Here is a 26,597-nt window from a genome sequence, read left to right as displayed (position 1 = left end):
TTTCAGATTAATGTCACGGGAAGACAGAATTTACGTTATTGATTGATATTTCAACAAATATAGACTGCATACCAGGCTGTGGGATAGTAAGGACCCAACTATGGCTGTGGCTTTAGTTGCACTGAACAGGGAGCCAGTGTCGAAGTAGGTAAGTCCGTGTCGTGACGCCTGTAACAGGAAAAATGAAAAAAGAAAGCGTCTCATTTTTGAGATGGGAGCACCTTTAGCGAGTTGCTTGTTGCATGATAAATATCTGCGTATCATCTTTCTGATTCCTATACGGTCAAACACCTCTGCAACGAAAGCCTCTACAACGAAATGACCTCTAGAACGAAGGGTTCCATGTGTCCCCGCCGAATTCATACATAGATTTCATAAGTTCTGTGGACACTTCTACGGTGAAGATGCGTACGGTGAATTTGCTTGCACAACGAAGGAGTCGCCGACGCCTCATTTGCTGCTTTAGAACAAACCGACACCGCCACGGCGTTCGGCAGCCGCCACTTATACATGGGGAGCGCCAATGGACACCAGATCGAAGGCCGCGCGGGAGGGTCTGGGTGTAGACTCTGCAGTAGATATGCATGATAGTAGCTCCCAATTTCCCTCAATTAAAGAAAAAAGAAAAAAAAGTCGAGCAGGCGAACACTGACGACCCGCATTAGCGTGACCTGCCGGCAAAAAATAAAAGACGAAGAAAGCGCGACAGTAGGCCCATGACGATATTCACGCTCTACTCCGACTCGCTGTCAGCAATTATGGCAACAAGGGGACGGACAGCGCATTCCACGCTCTGCAGTGCTGCCTTCCGTCGCTTCCGTGTTTCGCCGCCGAGTATGCTGTTGATCACGATTCTATGAGTTCGGCTGCAGTCACACATTCCGATATGTGAAAATGAAAATTAGCGACTTCTTTCACGAAATATATTTGTATTCATGTTAGATAAAGGCTTGCTTTTCCTAAACATCCTTTGCCTCCTCTGATATGAGCGGTACGGTGCGCGACCTTTACCGCGAAGTGGCCTGTATAACGAAGAATTTCGCAACCCCTGGGCGCTTCGTCCTAACGGCGTTTCATTGTACTTCGAGCATCACGCGGACCTTCGTTCCGCTTCCGTGCTCGCTGCTTTCAACTGCGCAGGCTCACGCTCAGAAGCGATGTCATGCTGTCGTGCCCCACGCATTGTCACAATGGTAGCACGGCGAATGGCTTGAAACCGACGGCGGGCGCTATAGTTAATCGGGCTTGGCCAAAGGCACTGACTTGGCCGCTAGGCTCACGCCTTGTCTTGTACTGCATTCACTTCAATTATCTGACGGTTTCAATTATGGCGCATTCAATTATCTGACGGTTTCATCGAAAGTACATAATTACGTAAAAGTGCATATTTAACTGCCAAACAAGCCGCTAAAACGGTATTGTTCTATTGTAATCCTTATGACATATTAAGTAGACGCTTTACTGCGATGCGTTCCTGGCACGTACATCTGTGATGAAGAACAAATTGTATACATACCTTGACAGGAGAAAAAAGGAAGGATAAGTCGTTGTAGCATGAAGTGGGCAATGACTAGTATGCTTCTTTCCTACTTCCCTTTTCCTTTCGATTTAGCGCATCGCGCATAAACGAGTTTACGTATGTCGAGCATGCCTGGTTCAGTATGCGATAACTATACAGTTCCAGTAAAGTAAATCAAGCTCTTCGCACCGATATAACCACGTGACAACAGAGCCTTCCTTGTGTCCAGTACCACCAAGATGTCCAGCCTATATATATATATATATATATATATATATATATATATATATATATATATATATATATATATATATATATATATATATATATATATATATATATATATATATTTATTTATTTATTTTATTTATTTAGTACATACTGCAGACCACATTGTGGTCCTTGCAGGACGGGCAGACATTGAGTACAACACATATACAAGATACGTTCTTATACATCCTTAAAATGAATAGACTTTACAATGATATATTGCTCACAGAAACATTTAGTGAAAAAGATCAAAACACAATACCTGATGCGTGCATATATATATATAAACTTGTTTGCTTATCTTCGGGACATTGGGTTGCTTGGCAAGCTTTAGGAAGTAACCTTATATGCATTAGAATGGCCGAACTTAATTTTTACATCGTGTTCATTTTGCATGTAGCGCATCGAACTTAGTTTTACTCATAAACACGAAGTCCACTTAATTCGGGTATCTTACCCCCTCTTTTTTATTTCTTCCTTGTGCTCTTTATTTTTCTTACGTAAGGTCTTTCAATATCTCATCCCATTCTCCATGTAAAGTATCATGAGGGCGACTGTACCGACGCCGGCAGAATTGTCTGCCTTTAATTAATTAGAGCGCTTTCTCTCTCACACACAACACACTTTTCTTGTTGCCCATCGGACCCGCTCTTTCATGTGCATAGGAAGCTATCTTAGGATTAAATTTAATTTATTTATTCATTTACCATAAGGCTCCGTAGGCGCATTACATAGGAGCGGGATTGACTACAAATCATCAAACGTAGTAGCATAATAAACGTCGGTAAGTGTCAAAAACAAATATACATGTATACATGAATAAAGATGGAGTCACATAAAAAGTTGGAATAATACAATAAGCATTATACGTCTAAACAGTACAACAGGCATTCTAATATCATACAGCATTATACGATCTTTACACATGTATACCAGAATAACTTGAAAAAAATAGTGTTATAAGTCAGGACTCAGTACATAAGTGGAAAGTACGAAGCAACGCGCTCGGAAGGCATTCCAGCAGAGTGTAATGTCCCGTTGTAAGATGACGTGTACCTATAGTGACGAGATGACGTGCAGCCTATGGTAGTAAACGAAGAAAAAAATTTGAAGAGCTCACATAGGTCGTGCAAAAATAGTAAGTTCATCTGCGTGACGTCACAGCCGCGTGTATATACATTCGTTTTCGTCTCGACTGACTGCGCGCCATGTCACTCAAAAAGGTTTAGAGTGCCTGAGTGCCCTTTTGAGAACACCTGCTGCGCTCTTCATGTGGTCTAGCTGTAACTACAGCCCATTAACATTCTGTCGGTTCACATGCAGTGCATATTGATCTCATCATACCTTGCGTTCACAAGAACGCGGGTCTAATAAGATGAACGTACTCAGGCGAGCGTTTCGTGCTTATTCGTACGTACTCGTACGTATCTTGTGCACCACTTAGCTCGGAAAAAACGAAGCACGAGCGACTAAACCGCTTAATCAACCTTCAGAAACGGCTAGACGTCAGAAAGCTTCCTGTCATGCTTCGTAAACCTCACGTGGTCGTTCAAGACGGTCTTGTCGGTACCCAAATACGGTTCAACATCTCGAGCGGCAGACAATGTGTGGATATGTGGGGCCGCGTGCCGCTACGATCAGTGCCTTTGTTTTAATTTTTATACATGTCAATACTGCCGACGTCATAAGAGATCATAGCAGGGAGGGCATACACATAAAGTTAAAACAAGTAAAATAAAATAATTTATACAATGCAAGACGCTGAAGTAATCAGTACATGAACGTCAGTAGTAGCAGTGCGACAAGTAGCAATGCGACAAATCACGACAAGATTACAAATTACGACGATTGCAATGGGAGGGTGCGCAATGATGCAATCAGGTTATTGAAATACAAAATCCGGTACCGGTTATAAAAGAAAGTCAACAGAAACTGCTCGGCCTGTACATCCATTTCCACCATAGTTAAGAAGATATTTAAAGATGAAGTGTTAGTAACACAATGACTAAATTGGTTCCCTTCTCTTATTATTTCAGGGAAATATTAATATTTGAAGCAATTTGAATTGAAAGTGTATTCATTAAGTGTTGTTGTTCTTGTTAGCGAAGCTCAACTGGAACGTGAAAGTTCTATACTGTTCTGCGATGCAGCTTGTTACAGCTCTGCTTGGAGGCGTGCAAGGTGAACGCTTTCTCCGTCGTGTACGCGTACGCATACGAGTCGACGTCATCCGTCGGGGTGCGGAAAGTTTATCGAAAATTGAGCTACCCGCCGCGGTAACCCATTGTCTATGACGTTGCGCTGCTGAGCTCGAGGTTGTGGGTTCGATCCTGGCAGCGGCGGCCGCATTCTGAAGGGCTCGGAATGCAAAAAAAAGGCTTGTGTATACAGTGAACTGGGTGCACGGTAAAGAACCCCGGTAGTCAAAGTTAATCCGGAGCTCCCCGTTACGGCATGTCTTATAATCATATCGGGATATCGCAGTAAAACAACGGTATGTAATTTCTAATTGAACTAAATGTGGGACAAGCAGTTACGCAAAATTACCTGCTGGCATCCTAATTTTTCTCTCATTACGCAGTTAAAATAAATGCAAAGCAAGCCAAGGGCAAATGAATGTAATAGAAGCAAATAGACAGTATTCAAAATGATATGGAAAGGAGGCAGTGGAGGCCAGCCCATAAAACGTGACGGACCTTCGGAGGACAGAAGGTAGTCGAAGGGATGTCAAAGAAGGGCGGAGGCTGCGGAAGAACGCCTAAAGGAATTGTAATTCTTGGGTTCCCAAACAGTATCCATCTATCTATCGTGCACTTTCATTAATACTGTGCTCCTGGTATTTTCAGGTCGCGAAATGCATACCAGAATAAAGTGCCAGAAATGCCATAAAAAAAGTGCACAAGTTCTGTTTTCCTTAATGTGAACTTGGGTCTGACCATCACAGGGTTACACAGAACAAATTATCGTTTGGGTCAGGATGAGCCCCAACGCGTGTAATCATATTTTAGGGTGAAGGCGACCGCAAGGTTGCGAGACGTGACATCAAAACAACCACGCATGCTTTCTTTTGCTCTCGGTTATTACTCACCAGCGACTGAAGGCTGAATCCCTGCAGCGACAGGCCCATGATGATGAAGCAATTGCACCACACCACCATCCAGAGCCAAGCGATGCTGCCGTCGTCGCCAGTGCTACACTTGAACGAGGACTCGCGGTGCGTGAACAGCTTTCCGTCGTCATCGCGGTAGATGCTCAGGAAAGTGCGGTGTCCGGACCACAACGGACCGTGCGGATGGTGAGGCTCCTCCGAAGAAGGATCGCAGCCCGGTGGAGTCGGCACGTCGGCGTCCCGGAGGCGAGAGCCGCCGTTGACGGCGCGACCGCCGCCGCTGGCGGCGCCGGAGCTCTCTTGTCGCATGACGTCTCGGCCGAACCCGCGATCGCCCGCAGATGCAGTTAGGCGACGTGCGGCTCCTCTCTCCTGCGCGTCGGGGAAGCGTGCAGCGCTCGTTCTCAGATGCTTCGTTTCGGAATCAATGCGCACGAAACATCCGTAGCTCTGGCTGATTACTAGTAATGCCCAAGGCTTCACCACTGAATTCGAGCGTCACAAGTAAAAGAGCACGTTGGTTCAGGTGCGTATGTGTAAACTGCCGACGCCATATCCGTTACAGTTATATGATAGGAGGCTTGATGTAAACAAGGCGAATTGCTTAACATTATCTTAACTGTCATCGAACACCTTCTTCTTTGAAGCTGCCACCCCTCATGTAAAACCCCTCTCCAGGGGCATTTGAGGAATAAATAAATAAATAAAATAAATTATAAAGCAGCACGGACTAAGAAACTGAGTGGTTGAAGAAAGAAAGAGAATTCATGTTTTTCCCCCTTTTACTGAACTTATTTCGCTTTCTTTTTTTCAATTTAGTATAGCTAACCGATCAGTACCAGCACGGACAAGTTGCTACAATTAGGCCTCCACAACACGATAGACGAGCTCATTGAAGCGCAATGTACGGCACAATATGAACGCCTCTCTCAGACTAGAGCAGGCAGACGCATCCTAGAGAGACTAGACATAGGTTACCACACACAGCACGGTGTCAAGGTGGACATCCCGAGAGAGACGAAGGAAACAATGGTAATACCCAGAATACCAAAGAGCATGCACCAAGAACACAATAAGGACAGACGAGAGAACAGAGCGAAGCAGATACAAAAGAAATTCGGCAGCGACAAGGACGCAGTCTTCGTAGACGCGGCTCGATACAGTCGCAGACAGGGGTTTACGGCAGCCGTAATCGATAGCGAGAAACAGTGCAAGACGTGCGTGACGATACGCACCACAAGTAACGAGACAGCGGAAGAAGTAGCCATAGCGTCCGCAGTAGCTCAGACTAATGCAACCGTGATAGTCAGCGACTCTCAGATGGCAATAATAAACTTTGCCAACGGCCGAATCTCCCCGGAGGCACTACGCATTCTTCTTGCATGCAGGAGGTCAAAATTGCAAAAGAAAGGTGTACATCACATGGATACCCGCTCACACCCTCGCGGAGGACGGCAACAGCGAGGCGGCACACCATGCGGCTCGAGGGCTTACGGACCGAGCCGCAGTCGCAAGTGACGCCCCGACACCCTCCGGACGTGGCGGTGCGGTAAATGAGTGGGAGTGGGAAGGCAGAATGACCACACATAATGAAATCACGAAACACTATAGGTTACAGCGGGGCATATTCCCACTACCTCACCCAAAATTGACAAAGAAAGCAGTCTGTCGCATGGCAGCAGTTACAAACTAGGACGTATCCGAATCCTGCGCTCTTGCACATCGTATATCCGGATATATATCAAACGGGCAAATGCAACACATGCGAATCCAGAGCCACTCTGGAGCATGGGAATGCCGAGGGATACATAAAAATAACGAGAACGCGGCCTCTAGCAACAGCCTTCGCACGCGCTGGGAAGCCGCGCTGCTCAGCCCCGCCCTCGTGGATCAACTACGGGCCGTCCAGCGGGCCGAGGATGCCGCCAGGACCCACGAAGTCCTGGCCGTCACCTCGGTGGGGCCTTTTGCCCTCCCCACCAACTCGCAGGACACGCAATAATGTTATTTCCCCCTCCTCCTCCTAACGCGTTGTCATATATTACAACAAAATAGTTCTTGCTCAAAATGTGGGTATCTAAGTAATATATAAAGCAGAAATCAAGCAGCGAACAAGTGGCAGGGTTTTGTTAGTCGAAAGAGGCACCAGCGCAACCGTAAGCATGTTTCTTCTATTTTGCACCTTCGTCACCTATATGCAAGCGTGCGCCGCCAGTGCAGTCAGATGCGTCGCGAGTGTGTGACAGGAATTCAGACCGCTTCTGCACAAAACTGTTGCAATCCTCTGAAACGGAAGCAATGAGTTCAGAATTGCATTATCACCAGCTAGCGATTTCATCCCATCATTATACAATGTCTATTCTCAATTTGTGTAGCCTCTCCGTGTCGTTCTCGCTGACCGCGCCACATCTGTCTTCCATGTTGCATTGCCCGCAGCTGCACATGAGCGAGCGCCAGTTCGCACCGTAAAGGCTGCTCACACGTTCGTCAGTGCCACCTTCTGCCCCCATTTTACAGCCTGAGCGTGGGTTAGCTTTCCTGCATGACGAACGACAGATGCCGTGCTCTGCTGCAAACAACGACTTTATGTTTACTGTGTGCGTTTGTCAATACCTTCGGAAGAGCTGCTGCATAACAATCTTCTCGCTTTTTTTTCTGGAGATTAGAACGGAAATATTAGGATAGAGTTCAGTCGCCTTGCCATAGTTGGCGTCAAAAGCCATTCAAACAAGTCTATCCAGGTGTATACATATATATGATCACCATATCAGCCAGTACATCTATACGTGAGGAGGCGAGTAGTTTTTTATTATTATTATTATTATTATTATTATTATTATTATTATTATTATTATTATTATTATTATTATTATTATTATTATTATTAACTAGAATCATTGCCGAGCACAAAAAAGGTCCCTTTTGGTTTGACAAGCATGCAACGAAGCTTCGCGCATGGATGATTGAAAAAAATTGTAACCTAAATGAAAGAATTGCGTCCATCGAACGTTAGTTGTTGAGGCTTCAACTTTCGAGCTATGTGTTTTTAGGGTTATTATAATTCGAGATTTAACCTCCCAAGACGTTTCAAGGGCTGTGAGAAACGCGCTAGTAGGAGCACTGGATTAACTTTCCCTACCTCTTTATTATTATTATTTTGCAGATTTTTGCCACAGCCTGACGTTTATTTTCTGCACAGGCACTTCAAGGGAATGCAGTCAAGGAGCATGCGTCGTCCAGCCCAGGTAATCTAGCGATCGGATTCAGCAACCAAGAGAGATAACCGCAAGATTTTCACGCGGCAGTTTTCAAGCCGGTACAAGCAAGATCGCCTCCCCATCGACCAGCCAGAGCACCAGAGGGCTCCTGTTCGTCTCAGCGCTGCCTTTAAAAGCCTGGACTGATTCCCGGCTTTCTGCAGTCGGCGGCAGATTTTTGCCACAGCGTGTCGTTTATTTTCTGCACAGGTAGAGTGCTTTTCTATACCTTGCTTTTAGTTTTCTAGTATATTTTTTTTTGCCGCCGACTGCTGACTGCCGAGTGTTAGTGTGCATTGTTGCGCTATTATGGGTGACGGTGACGAATGTATTGTGTGTCAGAAGGCGTTGCCTGACGATGGCCGTTATATTAGATGTATGGATTGCAAAGAGCCGAATCATTTGGGGCAGAACTGCTCTGGCATTGCTCCAAACACATTCAATACGGTGGGACCACAAAAACGAGAAGTCTGGGTGTGCAAAACCTGCCGTACTAACAAAAAACGTACTGACTCCAGTTCGCAACAGGCGCCACAACCTACGGATAGCTCTGACACGCTAGCAGCACTTTTAGCGGAGATAAAGGGCATCAAACGAAATGTGGAATCGCTGCCAGAGCTCCACGCGAAGGTGGATTCCCTGCTTCTGTTAAAGGCAGAATTCACTAGGCTTTGTACAGTGGTTAATGACGTAGAGGAATCCGTGAAGTTCCTATCGGCACAATACGATGATGCGGTCGAACAACTTAAAGCTGATAAAGAGGAAGTATCGACTTGCAGGAAAGAAGTGCAACAACTACAAGAAAAGGTGCTCGCCCAAGAATCATTGATTCATCAGCTTCCACAAGGCCTAAATGATTCCGAACATAGCAGGAACGCCAACATAGAAATTCCTGTCTTAAAATCGAGAACAGATGAAAACCTGACTGAGTTCCTTGATGAGCTGGCCGAGAAACTCGAGCTAGAGAAGCCTCGTAAGGGAGAAGTGGTGGCTATGCACCGTCTTCCAAGCAAGAAGCCATCTCCGCCGATCTTGGGACGATTCGCTTCAATCGCTGTTCGGGAACGCTGGTACGGAGCACGAGCCAAGCTCCAGAGCCTCTTTGAATCGGAATCATTGGGCCACCTGTACTTCAACGAAAATCTGTCACAGTTCAACAGGAGGTTATTTTGGTTAGCAAGGACCAGGACCGCGGGAAAGAAAGCAGGCTACAAATTCATATGGGTAAGAGGCGGCAAGATCTTCGCAAAGAAAGACGAAGCCACAACACTCATTCGAATTACTTGCGACTCGGACATCGATAAGATAAAATGACTGACTGATCATTACCTAGCCCACTAGAATTTCCAGCCTTCGCCACGTTTAAGGCAAACTTTGGCCGAAACGAAGATCAAGAATTCACGTTGATAAACTTGAATGTTCGTAGTCTCCGCAAATATTGGGAACAATTCAAGATTTTAGCAGAAGAATCTATAGGTTTCGTTGATATATTTGTTCTCACCGAGATAAATGCACCACTGTCCTGTTTAGATATGTTCACAGTGAACGGTTATCGTGCCAGTTTTACTGTACGCCGTGTACGCCGTGGAGGAGGGATCGCTATCTTTGTGAGTGAACAATACGATGTTTCAGCTATTGACATCACGTTTATGCATGCGGAATGTTTGGCCTTAAACGTGAATTTATTACACGCGACTTTTACATTACTCGCGGTATCCGATCTAAGTCTAACGCTAACCCGATCTCCTAAAGACACAAAGTTACTAATGTATAAATCTCTAATCCGCCCTGTTCTTGATTATGCATCTGTAGTTTGGAGCCCGTATAAGCAGTTAGAGATTATTAAGCTAGAAGGAATACAGAAAAAAGCTGTGCGATTTGTATGTCATCGTTACGATCGCGACTTTTCGCCCTCTTCAACACTCTCTTCCTTGAACCTAAACACGCTCTCTTCACGTCGTCGTGTCGAATCATTAAAATTCTTGCATTGCATTGTCAATTCTTTGGTTAGACTCTCAAATGATAATTACATTAAATTCGCGCCAGGATCATTAACGAGAAGACATCATGATCTAAACTTGATACCCTACTACGCACGTACTAACATGTTCAAATTCAGCTTTTTTTTCCCCGCTCAATCGAAGACTGGAATTCATTACCTGGGCCCATTCGCTCATGCTCATCCCGAATTATTGCAACCGCCATCCTAGATGCATAATCGTGCTCACCCATGCCCGGCAGCATTTGTATAACTTCTTGTGTATTTTCCTTCATCAGTTCACTTTTGTAAGAGCGTTCACTTGTGTTTACCGCTGTATACTCCAATGCATTTTCTGTACCTCTTCTCAGCCCACTCCTGCTATAGCGCAAATTGCACTGCAGTATGTATAAATAAATAAAATAAATAAATAAAATATAGACCACCGTCTGGTAGCATGACAAGATTTGTAATTGAACTCGAGGAAGTACTTCTCAAGTACAAAGAAGCTGAGTTGTTCAGCCTAACAGGGGATCTGAACACTGATATCCTAAGCACAAGCAGAATTTCTATTTCAGATTACCTATGCTCACTATCAGCACATGGAATTGAAAACGCGATCACTGTTGCAACGCGTGAAGATTTCTTTACCGGTCGACAAGTTAAGTCATGTCTTGACCACATCGATGTTCGTGCACCGAATCACACTTTGACCTCGTGTATCATTTCGCAGCGTCTGGCAGATCATTATTTAACCACCTGTCGTTTTTCTCCTCAGTCCAACCCGTCTGGAACTACTTCAAATTTCAGTGATGTTAATAAGATACACGTGACAATAACAGATGAAAGAAAGTTGGATGCATTAGTGGCATCTTTTCACTGGGCAAGTTTAATTGCGAACGATCCAGCAGATATCGTTTACTCAAAGATGTGCCATAAACTTGACGAGCTCGAAAAAACTTGTACGCGAAAAATTATGCGCAAAAAAAGAAGGTGGAATCATGATTGGCTTATCCCTGAAATTTTACAGGCAATCGCGAACAGAGACTGGCTTTGGAGACGTTCCAAGCATGCTCCTAAAAACGCAGACCTTCGCTCAGATTACAGAGCCGCCAGAAACGAAGTTGTGGCACTTATTCGATCAGCTCGACGGCTATACTTTCAACAGCAGTTCAAACAAGCGTTTAAAAATCCTGCAAAGATAGGGTCACTGATTAACCATATTCGTGGACAAGACACGAATGTGCCCAGTTCATCATCATCATCATCATTTATAATAATAATAATATTTGGGGTTTTACGTGCCAAAACCACTTTCTGATTATGAGGCACGCCGTAGTGGAGGACTCCGGAAATTTTGACCACCTGGGGTTCTTTAACGTGCACCTAAATCTAAGCACACGGGTGTTTTCGCATTTCGCCCCCATCGCTGTCACCTCCCTTCAGAAGAGTAGGCAGGCGTTGTGCCCCTTCCGGTGGCAGTTGCCAGCCTACTCCTCGCCTTCCCTTTCCTGTTAACTGTATATATGTGTATATGTGTTCAAAGCAAATAATAATAATAATCGAAATGCGGCCGCCGTGGCCGGGATTCGATCCCGCGACCTCGTGCTCAGCAGCCCAACACCATAGCCACTGAGCAACCACGGCGGGTCATCATCATTTATTGACCTTTAAAGGCCCCTGCCGGGGTATTGCATAAGGGGGGAGCGTATACAAGGTAGAATAAGAACAAAGGTCAAAAACATAACAATCAACACAGGGACATAAAAAGAAGCAAGGAACGCGATAGTTAACACGGTGCTTGCCAATATTGCCTTGAAGCCACAAGCGCCACACATGTCGGCGAAAGGTTAGAGCAGCAGGGCGAGTACACAATGGTTACAGGGAAGAAAAAAAAAACTCAATGCAGGAAAAGGGATAAAATTTCGTGAACACAAATCGAAGCAAAAAGAAACATGTCAACCCAGATGATTTAAAAACATCGCCTAAACCTTGTCGCGTCGTGCTCATTAGTTATTGAATCGGGCAGCAGGTTCCATTCTTCAATTGCGGTCAGAAAGAAGGACTTGTTAAAAGCATTAGTGGAACCATGAAGTCGTTGGAAGCTATTTGAATTGAATAGGCGGCGCGATGTACGAATGGGAGGAGATATAAGGGAACCACGCAGATAGGGGAAATTGAAATATAACTTATGGAATAAACACACGCGTGCAACTTTTCGTCTGAGAGCTAAGGAAGTGAGGCCAAGTGATAGTTTAATGGAGCTTACGCTGGAATGAAAGTCGTATGTCGACGATATGAAGCGTGCTGCACGGTTCTGGACGGATTCAAGCATGTTAATTATCTAGGACTGATGAGGACTCCAGATCGCGGATGCATATTCAAGCCTACTGCGGACAAAAGTTTCATATGCCAGTTTTCGTATGTTAGCGGGGGAAGTGGCAAGTGATCTGATAAAACCAAGTGTACGTGAAGCGTCGGCCGTGATTTTTGTGATATGATCAACTCAAGTTAATTTGCTATTGATTGTGATGCCAAGGTAACGATAAGTTTCTACCTGCAATAGGTCCTCAGAAAATAAAGCGTAAGGATAAACTAAATTAGACCGCTTCCGAGAAATTTGCATAAAACTGCACTTTCTAGTGTTTAATTCCATCATCCACGATGTGCACCAATTTTCAATAAGCTTCAGATCGTTCTGGAGGGCAGCTTGATCGTCTTTAGTATTTATACGCCGGTAGATAATGCAATCATCTGCGAAAAGGCGGATGGTGGATGAGATGTCGAGTGGGAGGTCGTTAATAAAAATTAAGAAGAGAAGCGGGCCCAACACAGACCCCTGTGGTACTCCGGAGGTGACGCAAGTAGAACTTGAAGGAAGTCCGCCTATTACGGTGAACTGAGAGCGAGATGTGAGAAAGTTGTGAATCCAGTCTAAAACAAGTGGGTGAAGGTGAAGACCTGAAAGTTTGTACATAAGACGTTGATGTGGAACATGGTCGAATGCTTTGGAAAAATCAAGATAGGTGACATCGGTTTGGAACAAAGAATCAAGGTTTAGGTGAAGGTCCGTGGTAAACTCGAATAACTGTGATTCACATGAATAGCCATGACGAAAGCCATGCTGATTTTTGAAGAAGAATGAGTTGGAATTCAGGTGGGATGCAATATGCGAGTATATAGTATGCTCAAGAAATTTACATGGTATGCAAGTTAATGAAATAGGACGATAGTTCGACGGGTTGCTCCGGCTGCCAGCCTTGAACACAGGAACAATTTTGTTAATTTTCCAGTCACTAGGTATAGTACTGTTCGCAAGAAATTGATCAAAAATTATCTTTAGAAAATGAGAAGATACATTTTTTGTGTGTTTTAATATCTTCGCAGTGATGTTGTCTGGCCCGGTGGCACTGGACAAGTTTAGTTTGTCTATTAGAGCACAAATGCCAGCAGTAGTGATGTTGATAGGGGCCATCGCAGGAAAGTTAAAAAATGTTTGGTGTGGTGTATTCCAGGCAGGCTCATGTGTGAAGACTGATGTAAAATAAGAGTTCACGACGTCAGATCGAAGTTCTGGAGGCACCTGTGAACCATCAGGATATAAAAGGGTAATGCAATGAGTGCTGCTTGATTTGGGTGCTAACATCCGCCAGAATTTCTTTGGGTTTGTTAGTAGAATGCCATACAGGTCATTGTGAAAAAACTTTCTTTTTGTACACCTAAGGAGACGCGTGTAATCCTGTAGGCACGCAAAATATTTTTTTCCATTTAAAAGCCAGCGCAGTTCCTTTAGCTTCACGAAAAAGACGCTTTTTCTTTGGAGAAAGCCTCCTTAAGGAGTTAGAATACCAGGGCTTGTTGGAGTCGCCGCGAATGCATATCAGTGGAACATAGGTTTCGACCAGTTCTGAAAGTTTATTTTTGAAAGCTAGCCAGCTTTCCTCGACAGACCTATTAGATGCGGATATCCTGAAATGTAAAAAAAAAGTACTCAAGCTCTGAGTTGATACGGGCGAAGTCTCCCTTTTTATAATCGCGAATGAACTTAACAGAGCGCTGCCGTTGGGGAAACGGAAGTGATAGGTTGAAAATAACTGTTTTGTGGTCACTGAAACCATAAGTGCTCGACATGGATTGGATGAGTTCAGGGCTGGACGTAAAGACTAAATCAAGGGTGTTACTTCCACGTGTGGGAAAGTTTACTGTTTGGCTGAGGTTGAACGTTTTACTAGAAGTGCCTGTTTCAAAAGCTGATAGTTTCAATGAGCATTTCACGCTCGCAGCGGAAATGGCACCAGCTCGACAAGGCGTAAAATGCACTTTAAAAGAATCTTTGTCAGCCTCCGCATATCTTCCAAAGTTATCAAAGGAAGATCTTGCCAGATTAGTGTTTAGCTTCAAGCGGAGTAAAGCCGCTGGAACAGATAGCATATCGGCGGCATTGTTGCAACGGAATTTTGACGCTCTTTCGGACATTATGCTCTTTTTGATTAACGATTTCTTAGAACATGCCATCTTGCCAGAAAATTGTAAGACCGCTATTGTAAGACCACTGTTCAAGGGAGGTCAGAAGAACGCAGTTGAGAACTATCGGCCGATCTGTTTTGCCAATACTTTCCCAAATACTATAGAAATTTCTATTTGAATGCATGATGTCCTTCTTAAACAAATTTACTGTCTTTTCAAACCGTCAATACGGCTTTATTCCAGGAAGGGCACCATACATTTTCTGGAGGAATTTGCAGATCAGTTGTGCGCAGCATTTGAGGAAAACTCGTTTAGCTGCGCTCTTTTTTGACGTTAAGAAAGCTTTTGATAAGGTTAATCATAGTATTCTTTTCGGAAAACTATACTTACTAGGCTTTCGAGGTCCCTTTTTTGCCGTTCTCAAGAATTTTTTGAGCGGTCGTTCTCAAATTGTTAAACAACCAATCATAATATGTTAGCAAGCTGCCTGTGAAAGCTGCTGTATACCACAGGGATCCATTCTATCTCCACTACTCTTTAATATATTTATAAATGACTTGAGCTTAATAACTTCTAAGTGTTTAATATTTCAGTACGCGGACGACACTGTTTTGCTCACAAGACATATAAACTACGAGACAGCAGATAATGTGTTGCAGGAAAACGTAAATCGTGTAATGAAATGGTTCGCTGAGAACAAAATTTCAGTGAACACACAGAAAACCAAAATAATATGTTTAGAAGTGCGCTAAATACAGCCCTTATAGACACACAAGTATTTTTACATGATCGTGATTCTCTCTCTTGTCGTTGCAAACCCGTTGAATATGTAAATTCGTACAAATATCTCGGGGTGGTTTTCGATAGAAGTTTATCATGTCATGACCACTTGGCTTACGTTTGTGCCAGGTTACGGAATGTTTCATGGCTGCTCTTTAATATCAAATCATTGGCTCCAATGTATGTGAAGAAAAGCATAATTTATGCACTTGCGTATAGTGTTCTTAGATATTGAATCACATTATTTGCGTCATGTCCTTCCCGTTGGCATTGCCGAACTGATAGCACCTTAAAAAAAACATGTTAAAGGGCATTGCGTATAATTGTCATATCCCATCCGGGGCGGCCATTTTTCGGTTCTTGCGTCTTCATTCCATTCTCTCTACGTACAAACAGTTGTTCATCGCCACTTTTGTAATTCAGGCTTTTTATTTAGATACGATGCCAACCGGAAATTGCGAAAACCCGTTCGATATTATGTACCGCGGAGCTTAACAAAGTATGGAAAGGCAAGACGGTGTGCTTATGTGCCTGACATTTTTAATGGCTTACCAAGATAACTTTTTGCTGTAACCTCTATGCGGAACCTAAAAAAGCATTTGAGAACATTGTGTTGATTGTTGTATTCTTTTACGGTTGTGCTTAGAAGTATGAGATTATATATTTTGAGTTTTGTTTCCTTAGAGTTAGCACTGATGTCCTTGGTACTGGATTTGTGATTGCCTTGTTTTTCTATTTCTTCAGCTGATTATATTGTTCCTTTCAACCAATGTTATGCTTGTTGTTGCCATTTTTTTGCCTCTGCCGGGCCCAGTCCTTCAAGCCTCCTGTTGGCTTTGACGGGCCTGAAGCTCTCTCTATCCCCTACAATGTGGCAATAAATATTATTATTATTATTATTATTATTATTATTATTATTATTATTATTATTATTATTATTATTATTATTATTATTATTATTATTATTATTATTATTATTATTATTATACGTGCGTTTGCTCTTTAAATGTAGTTTCTGTGGCACAACGCACAAAGTTATGGGATCGAGCGCCATTTCTAAATAGCCCAAAAGATAATGGTGGAAGCAGGAAGACTCCAACAAGAGATCGGTGGTCTTCATTTCGAATATCGTGATCTTGTCACTTCAAATTAAGGGCCAAACAAACGCGAAATAGCCGAAGTGATAAGTCGTTGTAGACACCGTATACTGTGCATATAGTCTGTGGTCGAAAGAATTAAGTTTCTGTCAACGATGCCCACCTGAAATTTCATTGCATTCATTAAAGGAGGAGGGGAACGGATGGGTCCGACTTTTGTTTTTCGTTACCACATGAATTCAACAGTTCATGAAGCCAAGGGAGGCACATGGAAAATTATTGGTTGGTTTTATGTGATGTGTAGGAATTGATGATAAGGTGATGGGAAATAAAAGTGGACGAAATAAAACAACTTCCCACCGGTGGTAGCCGAACCCACAGCCCCTGCATTTAGTTTCTGATAATGTACAGAAATGATACATTGATGTATAGTGCCGTTACGCGACAGCTAGTAACAGTTGCATGTCCTTCAAGATCGGTGTGGCGTGGAACAAACGTTCCGCAGCGTGGTAAGTACACGAACCAATCCGTCGGCTACAACTCTTTAGCTGCTCATAATTTATATCGATCTCAAATGTCAGTGTTCCTATACCGTCCCACTATACAAGGTAAATAGTAGAACTTCTAGAACGAAAAGAACTCTTTAGATACATTTGTTGTGCCTTCAGCAACACATTGACGTGGCTTTGGAAATGAGCTTCTCAAACAGCAGATTTTTACCCCGCCGTGGTTGCTTAGTGATTATAGTGTTGGACTGCTGAGCACGAGGTCGCGGAATCGAATGCCGGCGACCGCATTTCGAAGGGGGCGAAGTGCGAAAACACCCGTGTACTTAGATTCAGGTGTACGCTAAAGAACCCTAGGTTGTCGAAATTATTCCGGAGTCCCCCACTATACGGCGTGCCTCATAATCAGATGGTGGTTTTGGCACGTAAAACCTTGTAATTTTTTAGCGGTAGATTTGAACGTCGGGTTAGTTGGCGAAACAATGAAAGCGTGGGTAGCGCGAAATTACGCGCACTGTGTGGCTCTATTCTCCTTGTCTACCCACACCACATGTACTGCCCTTACAATGCTTTCATTGCTGTGCAACAGGCGGGGTCGTTAACATCCAGTTTTTAGCCCCTTTAATGCGTTCGCATTTTTCTGTGCATAATCTCGGCGTCGTTTCGAATAGATTTCGCGACTGCAGCAGCTCGAAGCTTAGCTCACACATCGCTTGTTGCCTTTGACGTTTGCAATGATGACATTAGGTCACACCCTTGCGCATGCGTAAATAGGAAGATTCCTCACTGCTATCGTTGTTTCCCTCTCTCTTTCTCTCTCTCTCTCTATGTTTCGCTTGAGGTATGTTGTGAAAAAATGTTTGCAAAGAGAGCAGAGAAGACTGAGTGCAAGTGGCAGTAGTTTATTTAGGCCTGCGTAGGCGGTATAGACGGGCAAATGACTCAGGTTCTGACAATATGCAAGGCATAACACACAGTGGGGACCGCGTGCTTTATGCAGAAGTGATAGAAACGGAAGGTTAATTGCCGCGATCCAAACCACGATTTTGTTTCTTTTAGCCGCCACTCCAATAACGATTGCACTCTTTCGGCGTGACGCTGCTGTTGTGCGGCGCGAGATAGCTACAGAACGCAGCTGGTACACATTCCCGGCGAGAGCACGTGTTCTCCGGCATGCATGCCTTCGCGGAAAACTTCATACGTCATATGAAACCTTCGCCGCGCTAGCTCTCCTTTGTCATTATGTGACGCGATTCTAGTGCGGGTGCCGTACCGAGCATCAAGATTTTTGCAGAACACTCCCGAATCATCGTTAAAAAAGCAAAACGGAAAAAAATATGTAGGCAGTTTGCACTAGCGGTGCAGAGCTGGGTCACATTGGAGCTAGTTCCGGATTTTGCTAAGTATTGCGAGGTTATACATAGCTTGGCCAGGCTCATACCAAGCGTCGCTAGGTTTGGCTAAGTCTTGCGAGGTTATGCATGGCTTAACTGTGCTCATTTAAGTGTCGCCAAGATTTGCTAAGTTTCGCAAAGTTTTTGCGAGGTCATCACGGCCAGGCCGGTAAGCCACACAAGCCCTAGCAAGTCACACGCATACAAGACACAGCACGTGCATCACACTTTATTATTTACAGTGCTTCAGTACCAGTCGTCATCAACGTCGGTCCGGTCCTCGACGTCCGACCGTCGTCGTGGTCGGTGGCATCGGGGAAGGCTTCGCGAAGCACTTGCAAGGCAGAGCTCTTCTGTTCAAAGTTCCTCACTGAGCTCACCGTGGAGAGATTCACGTCGAACCAGAGCCGGTCACAGACGCGGCAGCTGTGCCCGACCTCTATGCCGAGTAATTTGCGCTGGAAGCGGCCGTTTGCGCGTCCCATGGATTTACCGGCTGGGCGTTGGCAGTTCTCGGTGACGCGCAGGCCCGGAACCGATTCCCGACGGCTTCGAGCATTCAGTCGGCAGCGTTCGTTGTCTCTGGGCCGAAACTCGGGATCCTCGCCTCGGCGATGGCGTTTGTCGGCGGCGGTCTCAACGCGATGGGCAGGATCGGCTCTCCTTCGTCGATCGTAGTCCCGCTGAGCCGTGCGCCGAGCTTCCTTGTAGCTCGCAGACGCGACAGTCGTGCCCAAACTTCATGCCGAGAATTTCGCGCGGTAATCGGCCGTTCGCAGCTGGCCCTCCGTGACTCGGCGGGCTTGACGCTGGAACTTTTAGAACAGTCGCAGGCCGGGATCGCTTTCTCGGCAAAGTCGAGCGTTCAGGCGCCGACTTTTGCGTTCCCTGAACTGAAACTCGGTATTCTCAACTCGGCGTCGCCTCTTCCCAGCGTCGCTTTCCTCGGCGTCGCTTTCTTTTTCTTTTTCGGCGCTACGCACTTCCGCTGACGGCGCCGCGCGCGAGCTGTTGTCTCGTTTGGGCAGCGCACGATGTTTCGCGCTGTGCACAAGGAAACATGACTAGCGGTATAATTCAGTGCTACACGAACACTGAGGCAGAAGAAGCGGATCGCAGAGCATGATCACACGCTGGAACACGGTAGAGAATGGCACAGTTTTGGTACTTGAGCACGTGGTAACGACAGTGGTAACAAGCAGACGAAACGGCAGTACATCTCTCTTGCTTCGGTGCGAAGTAAAACAAAAAACACGCAGACATTCCGTTTGTGCATGTGTTTTATGATTTCTCTAAATTTCAATTCGTCAATTCAAGGAACAGATCGCACAGATAACAGAGGTCGTCTTGAATAATTCTCGTTGCCGATTGATTGAGAACCGGCAACGAGCTTTCAAGCTCGTTGCCGGTTCTGCTCGTGGCGTTGCTGTTCGAGAGCTGCCTGCCCCTCAGTACGCATGATGCGTGACCTCCCCATTTCGGAGCCGGAGAGAAACTGCTGCGCGCGCGCTCGGCTGCGACGGAGAGCAACGACGTCACTACCTCTCGCGCATGCGCATGGGGTTGCACCGGAGGAGTTTTCGGCGCACAGGCTACGGACGGACGGACGAATCGGCTAGCCATATACAGCTTCGCTGTAAAAATTAAATTACTAGTGCGACACGTTGAAAACTCGCGGCAACTGCAGCGCGTAGCTTCAGACGTGAAGCATGATGAATCACGGACACCAGAGCTGGCGGTCTAGCGGTGTCACAAACCAGTGACGTGCGCTCCAGTCAGCCCAACGCAGTGGAAGCATGGGCCACGTAAATCGTGGCAGCAGAGAGTGATTGTGAAGAGGAAAATGCGCTATTTTCTGCAACCCTCTAGCGCACTAAGTACTCGACAGGATAAGAGGTGCTGAGAGGGAAGCTCACCTGCGCGAGCTTATGTGTCGAGTGTGGAGTTCGCTGTGAAGGAGTGCGGAATAAGGACCGATTTCTTAGCGCGCCTTCCCCTTACGAGTAGTGTGTGTGCGCTGTGCTTTGAATGCGGTGTTCCCCCAACTGTTCCGACACACCTTCTCTCTGCGTACTCTAACTTGCACGTGGGCAATGTAACTGCGTTTGCCGCTTTACACCCATGACTCATCGGATGTACTGATCATTGTCAGTCGGATAGATCGCCACAACAGCCAGCAGGTGACATCAGACTTATCATGTCGGTGCGATGAAAAACATCGCCAACAGAGGCTAACGTAACTTCTTCAGGCTCCCCTTCTGAAATCGCCATTTTGCCGGCTTGCCCAGCATACCTAAGTGACGGTTTAGAGAATTGCGGAGAAAGAATGCGACGGGCTGAAGCCGTGTAGCGGGCCATCTTCGCGCGAGCAGCTGCAGTTGCGACAATTCATCGACGCCTATATGCTACTGTTTGCATTGCCAAGTAGCCGTATACTGGTCCTAATTCTTCCTCCTGTTACCCTCATACTCTTGCTGTATGTAGTCATGCTTTCCTTAAGAACCTTTTGGCAATGTCACATATCGCTCATATCTCGCTTTTGGGCAGTCGGTTGAGTACATATCTTTATTTCTGTTTGAAGGCCATATGTCATATGCAGATTAACTGAGCAAATCAACAGTGTCACTGTGCTGTGCGATGACAGTATTCGGTGCCAGTGACCGATTGTGATTGTGTGTCTACGCTCCTTCCTTTCCTTATCTCTACTTTGTTACCACTTTACCTCCCCCTCCCCTCTCTCCCCAGTGTAGGGTAGCCAACCGGATCTTTTTCTCTGGTTAACCTCCCTTCCTTTCCCCTTTCCTCTCTCTCTCTCTCTGAGAAAATAACAACCTACTCATCCCGTTATCTGCGCAGGATACGCCACAGAATTCAAGGAGAGAAAGAAAGGAGCTGTGCTCTGGTCTCACCTGGAGCACGGAGTGACACCACTTTTAAATCTGTTTAAAATAAAAGTAGAGATGATGATGATGGTGGTGGTGGTGGTGGTGGTGGTGATGATGATGATAACAAATTTGCTCGCCGTATAGATAAAGCAAACATGAAATTTCAGGGAGCTGAGTACTAACATTTATTTATTTTTGACTGGCTTGTTTCATGTAAAAAAGATCAATACAGAGACGCAGTGTGGAAAGCCAGCAAAACACGTGAAAAGACTTGCGAAAAGTATAATCTGGGAAAATGTGAGGTCGAAGTTGGTTGACCTTATATGAATGACAGCACATTCACCAGCCTCGCCTCGTTTGAACTAGCACTGCAGCGAACTTCCTTTGCGGAAAGCCACAGCTGTGCTTGTTCCGGAAGCTTTGCGCTCGATATCTCATTGCTTTGGCAACTAGAAAACGAGCATGTGACTAAGTGGCATTGCGTGAGCCCTTGGCTGCATTGTTGTGGCCAGTAGTGCATCCACAGTGCGCTTGAGAGTTTTTTCTGCTGTGATTGTGCAGCGGTGTGATGTTGTTCGGGATCAGCACATGTCTCCGTCACATTTGATAAGAACTATACGTATGTGGAGTTTCTTGGTCTGTGCCGAATATAACAACCCGCATTATTTTATAAGGTTACGTCAGTAGCATGGCTTCTAGAGCATCTACACAGACAGGAATTAGCGGTAGCAAAAGAACATGTCTCTTGGGATCACGCGAAACAAGCCGGCAGCTATATATCCTTTATCTCGAGGAGGGCAACAGATGCGGAATGGCTAACGAAGAGCATTCGCCCCTGCATAGTTCGGGCCCCGTCAGTACCAGCCAGCTGCGTCTTCAGCAGAGATGGAAGCCTTTTGTCTTTTTTTTCTTTCTTTGTCTGTCTCTCTTTTTCTTTTCTCTTTTAGTGTGGTAGTGGGTGTAAGGCGTGACGTGGTGATTGTGTTTCTGCGTTGCTGCATGCAAAAGGCCGGGCGCGCACGCCTGTATTTGATACGCATATTACTTGAGTGTCATCTGAATCGGCGTGACCGAAAAGCATGAAGCATAAGTGCGCACGCATGCATGCGCACACGCACGCACGTACCTATTAGGAAACATACAAAGCTGCCCGCGTACCGCCGCATTCAGAAAGAAAAACTGCATCCTGGACCTACAGCGGCGCCTTTCTTGTGGTTCTAAAATCTTCTGCTTTTTCCCCCACATTATTACTACCCTACAAACTGCACTATTTTCGTCTGGCGGTTTGCAAACTTCTCCTTCGTCCCGTTGTCTCCACAGAAGTTCAAAGCGTACAACCCACGTTGTGATGAATGAATGAATGAATGAATGAATTCTGGGTTTTACGTGCCAAAACCATTATTTGATAATGAGGCACGCCGTAATGGGGGACTCCGGATTAATCTTCACCACCAGGGGATCTTTAACGTGTCCCCTATGTACTGGGATACGAGCGTTTTTGCATTTCACCCGCTAAGCCACCGCGGCGAGTCCCCAGTGTTGTGAACAGCACTACACATGCTTTGCATGCTTATCCGTTTCTGGGTTTGATTTTGCGAGAGACGTTTCATAGAATCGCATGATCGAGCCAGTTAATTGTGGACATTAATTACTTAAAGAACGTAGATGACGCCAACTGCCTCAGATTTACGTAAGGAAACGCCCCTAATATAACAATTTTATAGATCGTGTAGGCAAATGAAACTGTAACGGAAAGCGCGAATCTCAGCCTGCTATTTGCATTGTCTGCTACCCCAGGTGAAAAAGGTTGGAAAGGGTGGGAATAAAGAGAGGTACGTATACTTAGAGTCACTACAATGTGACAATATAAGAGGAAATGTCAGAGACGTAAATAAAATCCACGAAACTTGATTAGCGATGTCGAGTCTTAAAATGGCGCAGAGAAAATTTCTGCTGGTATATGCTTGAACAGGAAGCTAAAGAATTCGAAACAAAATTAGCGTTGATCTGACATCTGGTGTAGCCGACTAGCATCTTTGAGCTTATAGTTGGTTTATAGTTCACACAAAACCAAAAACCGTGCAACGGGACGACATAGGAAGCACATGTATCTGTCAATTGCATGTCCTGTGACGTCGTCCACTTACTGTTTCACCGTTTTAAAATAAGTGTAATATATAATGTATAGATGTCGCGTTAGGCTTGAGTTCAAGCACGTTGTACGACGTCGTTGGAGAGTGTCGTTGACAAAATACTGTGTATTTTGTGTTACTTTTTGTGTTATTTTTTGTGTTATTTTTTGTGTTACTTCTTGTGTTATTTTCAGTAGAAATATTTTGGCGAGCTGCACGCGAACACACACAGAGGTCGGTCCCTCCACGGAAGAATGTGTATTTAGAATGTAATTGAGCCTACCTGCCACGCAAGGCCAGTGTAATTGGCCTTAAAAAAGCGGTTTCTATTTAATATATGCCTCAGTCGAGCTATAGGGATAGCTGTTCTTTTTCAATCTCTTCTGTGGGGAATCGAAGGTACACACATAGGCATAACAGACACATTCTTCGTGGAATGCCGAGCACGGCCCTTAGCGAATGTTCTGCGTTCAAGTGGCGAGCTTTTTAGTGGAGGACGTGACGAAACAACGACAGGAAGCGTGACGCCTTTACATTCGCTATAGCCATTTTTCCGCCCGTATCCTATGCAATAAAATCTGAACAGCTCGGTAGGAGTGCCAGCTGCGGGATTTTCCGTTTCTTTTTTTTTCTTTTTCTTTTTCACATCCGTTGTTGCACTGTGAGAACGCCGAGTGCATCTGACTGATGTGTTTCACATATGTGCGGAGAGCTTCGCTAATACTTAACGCGCGCTATATTGGTGCCTCTTCAGCTTATTGACTTTCTGCAGACTTTCTATGTACGTGAACAACGCAAAGATGTCGTCTGCTGTCGCATTTTTGTCTTCCAGGCTACTCACCTTACGGAAGGGCGGCTAGGAGGTTAATCGTTCTACGTCCGGTTTACTACCCTGAACGGCGCGAAAATACATGTCGGACATAAGGACGACAGAGAAAGAGAGAAGGAAAGAACTTGATGGGCACGTGGGCGTGCAGAGGATGATAGAACTGTGCTAACTTGTACCAGTTATCTCAAGGAACTACAAAACAGGACATAACGGAAGTGACAAAAAGCGCAGGCATGCGACTGAACCACGATAAGGGCAGATTGCTGCAGTGATCACTTTCATTCACTTTCCAGCTTGGATTTGGAAATGTCTGTCTTGCCGTTATATACTAACAAGATCCCTACAAGATCCGATACATAAAGTAAGCCAGCATGCCATGCACTTGTCCGCAAGAAAAATAGATTGCGTGCTTCTCTTAGCCAATTCAACGCATGTTACAGGAAATTTGACCATTGGGCGCGTTGGTGGATGTTCGTGATTAAAACTGTACCAGTGTGACCAAAGACAGAAAGCAGATAGAAAAGGGCATCGTCGTTGTCATTATCCATCGGCTTTACTTTCTCCTTTTCTATTTGGTTTTCTTTTTTTTTTACTGTTCTTTCCTTATCTTGTTGTTTTCCGCATGTGTAAATCAGTAGAGTACGAAGAATGACGGTAAACTGCTTACAGCGAGCGTAGCTTATGAGTTCTTGCTTGATACAATCATGTATCAGAGCCGTTCGTTTCATATTAGTTCGCAGTACTCAGAACAGTCAAAGATTTTTGCTTGACTTGGGATAACGCCATACATACAGCGCTTTCGAAGCCTGGCGAGACGTGTCACAAGCGGGAACGACGTTCGTCGTCGTCGTCGTCGTTGTTGTTGTTGTTGTTGTTGTTGTTGTTGTTGTTGTTGTTGTTGTTGTTGTTGTTGTTGTTGTTGTTGTTGTTGTTGTTGTTGTTGTTGTTGTTGTTGTTGTTGTTGTTGTTGTTGTTGTCGTTGTTGTTGTTGTTAAACTGGTGAAATTTCCGCCCATTCTTTTTACTTATCTGCCAAGTGCAACTCGTTACTTCATCTTATATATTGTACATCTCTGCGCCAACTTAAGAATATTCTGAACTCGTATGGCATTGTACTACACCTATGCCTTAGTATCGCAGAAGCTGTGAATGTGTCCTGTGGCGACTTTTCCCTTGTTAAGCCAGATAAATATCATCCCTCGCTTCATATTCCATTATAACTCGTGATACCTAGTAGCAGAAGATTAAAGGATACAGCAACACCTCGGTCTCTTAATTTCTCAAGCGGAGATTACGTGGGTCTTTACACTATCTTAATAATGCGGACTGGTATTGAGTAGTAGAACTAAGAGATGTTAACGACCAAGTCACCGCCTTCACGAATATTGTTCACAATTGAATGAAAAACTTTATACCACTAAAATGTACTAGACGCTCTAAATTTTCCCACTGGTTTTCTGTTGAAATGAAAACAACTTTGAATTTAAAAGACCGTGCTCACAGGAAGGCACAGCGTACAAATCAGGAACACTGGCATATAGATTTTAAGATGTACAGGGCACTCTCTAGAGGACTTTACAAGCGTGATCATTCCATCTATATAGCACATCTGGAAGCTGGTACTTCTAAAAATTCGAAGTCCTTTTGGAGACACGTTCGTGAACAGTCATCCAAGAATACGAAACAAGATATCTCTCTGCTTAGTGGTGACAGCCAACCTGTCCCAGATGTCGCGGGCGCCTTAGCCCTACACTTCGGGTCTGTGTACGGTGAAGGGTACAGTGACGGAGTTAGTGAGCTTTCCAATCACCCTTCCCTGGATACAAGTTTATTGGCCTCAGAGGAAATTGTCTTTAAGAGCATGAAACGCTTAAAACCGTCTTTTTCGTGCGGTCCTGATGACATTTCGCCTGCTTTGATTAAGACGTACGAGTCTTTGCTTGTTCCAGCGCTTATACTTGTATTTTTAATTCCGCTTTAACGACGAACGCATTTGCAAAGGCTTTGAAAACAGCGCACGTCGTTCCTATCTTTTAGTCAGGGGTAACAACTGCTGCGAGTAACTACAGGCCTATTTATCTCCTGTGCGCAGCATCTAAATTATTCGAGTCAACTCTGCACTCAATAATTTCAGCTTCTATTAAAAATACTATCATTCCTCAGCAGCATGGATTCATATCAGATGCTCTACAACTACCAACCTCGTTAGCTTCATGATGCATGCCTCTCAATCAGTGTATAAGGACAGCTGGATTTCATTTATGTTGACCTCAGTAAGGCGTTTGATGTCGTATGCCACAAAATACTCCTTCAAAAGTGGACAAAACTTGATCTGCAACACTATGTCACAGCACTGATAAGAAGCTACCTACGC

General features: G+C 44.9%; 1 protein-coding gene across 1 annotated transcript in view; it reads right to left on the bottom strand.

Annotated features, from left to right (window-relative positions):
• LOC142585905 (uncharacterized) overlaps positions 1–26,597 on the bottom strand; it is a 67,980-nt gene that overhangs the window by 34,695 nt on the left and 6,688 nt on the right. The window contains exons 2-3 of the mRNA XM_075696991.1: positions 4,878–5,270; positions 73–168 (exon numbers count right to left, since the gene is read on the bottom strand). Of these exons, the coding sequence (XP_075553106.1) occupies positions 73–168; positions 4,878–5,207 (426 nt within the window). The 5' untranslated portion in view covers positions 5,208–5,270. The remainder of the gene's footprint in view (positions 1–72; positions 169–4,877; positions 5,271–26,597) is intronic.

This window comes from Dermacentor variabilis, chromosome 6 (assembly GCF_050947875.1).
Source record: "Dermacentor variabilis isolate Ectoservices chromosome 6, ASM5094787v1, whole genome shotgun sequence".
In the NCBI taxonomy this organism is placed as follows: domain Eukaryota; kingdom Metazoa; phylum Arthropoda; class Arachnida; order Ixodida; family Ixodidae; genus Dermacentor; species Dermacentor variabilis.
Note: the sequence above shows the minus strand (reverse complement) of the source record. Positions and strands in the feature narration are given on the sequence as shown.